The sequence below is a fragment of the Drosophila biarmipes genome, chromosome 3L (assembly GCF_025231255.1).
Source record: "Drosophila biarmipes strain raj3 chromosome 3L, RU_DBia_V1.1, whole genome shotgun sequence".
NCBI classification, from domain to species: Eukaryota; Metazoa; Arthropoda; class Insecta; order Diptera; family Drosophilidae; genus Drosophila; species Drosophila biarmipes.
In genome coordinates, this window is record NC_066613.1 from 3,455,456 (window position 1) to 3,460,487 (window position 5,032).

At 55.2% G+C, this 5,032-nt stretch overlaps 1 protein-coding gene across 1 annotated transcript; it reads left to right on the forward strand.

The window, feature by feature from the left end:
• The first annotated feature begins 2,134 nt into the window (after positions 1 to 2,134).
• Positions 2,135 to 3,070, forward strand: LOC127010865 (uncharacterized). The gene is made up of 2 exons (XM_050886224.1): positions 2,135 to 2,377; positions 2,442 to 3,070. Exons 1-2 carry the CDS (start codon positions 2,178 to 2,180, stop codon positions 2,542 to 2,544), a joined length of 303 nt encoding a protein of 100 aa, XP_050742181.1. The 5' UTR covers positions 2,135 to 2,177; the 3' UTR covers positions 2,545 to 3,070.
• The last annotated feature ends 1,962 nt before the right edge of the window (positions 3,071 to 5,032 follow it).

The window sequence follows — 5,032 nt, forward strand, 5'->3', positions numbered from 1 at the left end:
CCCTTGCTCTGTCCCGGTTGGTCCCACGGGCTTCCGCTCAGATCGTGCGGACAGTCAAGGCAGAACGCCAGGAAGCTGCCTCGCTTTTCACTTCGCTTCTGTACCTCGTGTAAACGAACGTTCCACCCAAGCCTCACCCTTCCACGTACTGTCCGTGCCGTTCCTGCGGGCTCGATCCTCCTTGCGTGGCCGTTGCGGTGTGGTGTCCGCTTGCTCGTGGCGATGTCCTGCGAACTACTCCTGACAGGTGGCTGTAGGTCTTGACTTCTGTGCTGGGTTCGAGGGTATACGCCGATCCGGGACTTCTCTCCCTTCTGGCTCGTGACTCTCAGGGTTCTGTTGCGCCGCTCCGGGACTTCTCTCCCTTCTGGCTCGCTACTCTAGGGGTTCTGTTGCGCCGCTCCGGGACTTCTCTCCCTTCTGGCCCGCTACTCTAGGGGTTCCGTTGCGCCGCTCCGGGACTTCTCTCCCTTCTAGCTCGTGACTCTCAGGGTTCTGTTGCGCCGCTCCGGGATTTCTCTCCCTTCTGGCTCGCTACTCTAGGGGTTCTGTTGCGCCGCTCCGGGACTTCTCTCCCTTCTGGCCCGCTACTCTAGGGGTTCCGTTGCGCCGCTCCGGGACTTCTCTCCCTTCTGGCTCGCTACTCTAGGGGTTCTGTTACGCCGCTCCGGGACTTCTCTCCCTTCTGGCTTGCTACTCTCGATCTCAGTCTAGCAGACCCTTCAGGCGTACCGCCAGGACTTCGTCGGCAGGACAGAACAGAACTTAGCCGTGTGGCGCCTCCTTAGACCTCAGCCACCTGTGTCTCAGTTCGGAGATTCCTAGTAATCCCAATCCCGAACGTCTCGACGTGACGATCTTGCTCCTCGTAGGCTCCCACGGCGCTGCCTCCGACGACTCCTTGCTCTCGACTGACTGCTCGCTCTTGACTGTATGCTCTCCACTGAATGACTGACTCGGAATGACTGATCTTGACTGACTGATCTCGACTGGATGCTCTTCACTTGACTGACTCTTCTCGATGACTGCTCTTGACTGACTGATCTCGCTGCCAGCGCCCTGCGGGTTTATATAGGGCCTCTGGGAACCGTTATTTCCCTTTTGCACACGGCACGCCAAAACTCTCAACATCGGGTCCAAAGTCCATGGTCCCTGTTTGACCCTCTTGTCCTTGACGCACTGCTTCCCGCCGCCGTCCAGCCTGATGCTGCCGTCCCGCTGATCCCGGGGACGCATGCGACATGTTTGTGTGCCGCACCGCTGCTGAGATGTGGCACCCTCTTTCCAAAGTCCAAAGTCCGGCGGCGTCCCGTTACTCCTTTTTGCACACGGCACTCTCGCTCCGCCCGCCAAGTCTCCGCTCTCTCCGTCTCCATTGTTGGTCTCCAAACTCTCTTGGTCTCCGAACCCTCTTGCTCTCCAAACTCTCTCGCTCTCAAAATTCGCTTGTCTCCAAACTCTCTTTCTCTCCAAACTCTCCTTCTCTCCAAACTCTCTTCCTCTCCAAACTCTCACGTTCTCCAAACTCTCACGTTCTCCGTCCTCGATCTCCAAACTCTCTCGTTCTCCGTCCTCGATCTCCAAACTCTCTCGTTCTCCGTCCTCGATCTCCAAACTCTCTCGTTCTCCGTCCTCGATCTCCAAACTCTCTCGTTCTCCGTCCTCGATCTCCAAACTCTCTCGTTCTCCGTCCTCGATCTCCAAACTCTCTCGTTCTCCGTCCTCGATCTCCAAACTCTCTCGTTCTCCGTCCTCGATCTCCGCCGCGCCGCCACTACGCGAATTCGCCGCGTACCTGGTGAGCGGCCGGCCATCTGCTGCTGGGATTTGTGGGGAGTTATTCAACTCCTCACATTCCCCCCTTACTTCGGGAAAGATTAAGAAAACTCAGCGCTCCCACTCTCCGGCGTTCCCTTGTATATCCTAGCCATTGAGTAAGGGCGCATCTCGTTCCGGTTCCCTCGGTGCTCCCTCGTTGCTCCCTCGACGTTCCCTCGACGCCTTCCATCTTATTTCCTTTCCACAGCGCCGGTCGTCCTCCGTATAGCAATTTCGAATCTCCCGCGCCGATCCTCCATCTGTTCCCACTGGGCACCGATATTAATCGCTATCGATACCCAGAGGTCCTGCTCACGATATCGATATCGCAGGTGCGGCGTTGCCACTTGCGAGCCGCGATGTTCATCATCACCGATATTTCCATTTTCTTGTGCCCATCGATCGCACTATCGTCCAGTGCCAATCGACCGCCTATCGAGGCGCCCCCTTCCCTGTTGAATGGTGATTCTGCAAATTGTTTATGCCCGTGCACCGGTCGGCAGAAGTTTAGTTTTTTTCTACCCCTCAGCCCGGCGTTTCCACTTGTCCTTGCCACTACGTAAGTATTCTGATCACACACCCGACTCCTTGTATGTGCTCATCAGCTTCCTTTCTTTTGGCAGGTTGCCTTTGTTGACCACGAGTGCCCTTTCAGACTCCAGCAGCTGTGCTTCCTGGTTTGGACCTCGATCCGGCCCGCGATCCCGTCTCCTCGTCTGGGCATGATGCCCTTCTCTGTGATGCTTGGCCACTTTCGGTACAGCTCTCTCAGCTGTGCCGACTTCCCCCTTCCTTCGGCAGACTGCTGCTGCCAGTCCTAATCAGATCCTTGTAGACCTTCTCCTCGCGTCCTTGGAGCTATCCTTGGACCCCTTTCCTCGTGTCCTTTGGGTATCCTTGGAGCTATCCTTGGACCCCTTTCCTTGTGTCCTCCGGGTATCCTTGGAGCTACCCTTGGACCCCTTTCCTTGTGTCCTTCGGGTATCCTTGGAGATATCCTTGGACCCCTTTCCTCGTGTCTTTCGGGTATCCTTGGAGGTATCCTTGGACCCTCTTCCTCGTGTCCTTCGGGTATCCTTGGAGGTATCCTTGGACCCCTTTCCTCGTGTCCTTTGGGTATCCTTGGAGCTCTCCTTGGACCCTTTTTCTCGTGTCCTTCGGGTATCCTTGGAGTTATCCTTGCCTTTTGTCTAGCGTATCTGTTTGTAGCTGCTCGATGGTGTTCTGTGTTTGTTGTTGTTTCAGCTCGCTCACGTGGGTGGTCCTCTCCTTTTTTGTGTTCACGTGCCGTATTTTGCAGATTACTGGCGACGCAAAATCCGTGACCTGGTAAAGTCCGTCGTATCTTGGGGCCAACTTTGCTGCGAACCCCTCGGCCGCCTTCGACAAATGATGTTCCTTGGCCCACACGACGTCTCCCACCGCTGGTGTCCATTGTCTCCTCCTCAGGTTGTAATGCCTAGCCTGATCCTGGGAGGCTCTCTCCAGATTCCGCCTTACAATCTCGAAGATTTCCCAGAGTTTGTTTGCCTTCTCCCCTGGGGTCTCAGTGGGTCGTCCTATTCCCAAGGTCTCTCTGTCGTATAGGGCGCTCGGCAGTCTCGGTTCTCTGCCTTGAGTAACAAACGCTGGCGTGTATCCTGTGGATTCCGAAACACTCGTATTTACTGCCAGCATGATCTCAGGCCATTTCTCGTCCCAGTTTCTCTGATCCTGCCCTGTGAACTGCGCTATCATCGTTTTCACGGTCCTGTTTGCTCTTTCTGTCGGGTTCTCTTGCGGGGTATATGGGGCCGTGAACTGTTGCTTGGCTCCCATCTCGTCCAGGAAACTCTTGAAGATTTTGCTGTTAAACTGCACTCCGTTGTCCGTTATGACTACCTTACCGTCCCAGTTTCTCTGATCCTGCCCTGTGAACTGCGCTATCATCGTTTTCACGGTCCTGTTTGCTCTTTCTGTCGGGTTCTCTTGCGGGGTATATGGGGCCGTGAACTGTTGCTTGGCTCCCATCTCGTCCAGGAAACTCTTGAAGATTTTGCTGTTAAACTGCACTCCGTTGTCCGTTATGACTACCTTAGGGACCCCAAACCTTGCGATGATGCACTCCCTAAACGCTTTCTTTAGGGACTCGGCTGTCGCGCTCCGCAGCGGCACCAATTCAGTCCACTTGGAGAACCTGTCTATCAGCACCAGCAGCATTTGGTTGCCGTGTTTTGAACGCGGCAGGGGTCCGACGAAGTCTGCGCACACTGTAGCCGACGGTTCCTCTGGCACCTGCGTTAGTATTTTCCCAGCTGCCTGCATCTGATTTGGCTTGAACCTGATACATGTCTCGCATCCTCTTACTTGGGCTCGAGCGTCTCGGTGCATGCCTGGCCACTAGTACCGGGCTGCCAGACGTGCTATTGTCCTTCTGCTTCCTACATGGCCAGCTGCCGGTGAGTCGTGGTTCTCCCTCAGCACCGCTTCTCGCAGAGCTTTCGGGGCGCACATCTTCCACGTCGCGACATCCTCACTGCCTGCTCTGTGTGGAATGTTCCTGTACAAAGTGTCTCCCTCCATTACGTAGTCCGGGTACTTTTGTGGCTGCGTCCTTATCTTCTCGCGCATGTCCTGAATCCAGCTGCATGCTGCGGAGGCTTCCGTCGCCGATGTCTCCTTGATCCCTCGCAGTGTTACTGGTAGTGGCTGCCTTGATAATGCATCTGCCACCACATTGAGTTGTCCCTTCCTGTACGCTATTTCGAAGTCATATTGCTGCAACTCCAGGGCCCATCTGGCGATCCTTCCTGAAGGGCTCTCGATGCTGTTGAGCCGGTTACCACCTTGAAGTGGTACCCTTCCAAATACGGCTTCAGTTTCCGGATCGCCCAGACTATTGCCAAACACTCCTTCTCGGTCGTGGAGTAGTTTCTCTCAGCCCCGTTAAGCGTTCGGCTTGAGTAAGAGATCACCTTTTCGCCACGTTCGGTTTCCTGGGTCAAAATGGCCCCAATACCGTAATCACTTGCGTCCGTCTGCAGAACAAATGGTTTTTCAAAATCTGGACACGCCAGTACCGGGTCTGCCACCAGCCTTGCCTTTACCTCTTCGAATGCCGACTGATGTTCCTGTGTCCACACCCACTTGTTGCCCTTGCGCAGCAGATCGTTGAGTGGTTTGACTATTTTTGCGAAGTCAGGAACAAATCGCCGATACCATGAAGCTACTCCCA

Excerpts from the sequence above, each read along its gene's own strand:
- LOC127010865 (XM_050886224.1), top strand. The coding sequence starts at position 2,178 with ATGTTCATCATCACCGATATTTCCATTTTCTTGTGCCCATCGATCGCA. Across the intron at positions 2,378-2,441 it reads CCACTTGTCCTTGCCACTAC|GTTGCCTTTGTTGACCACGA; the intron begins GTAAGTATTCTG and ends TTCTTTTGGCAG.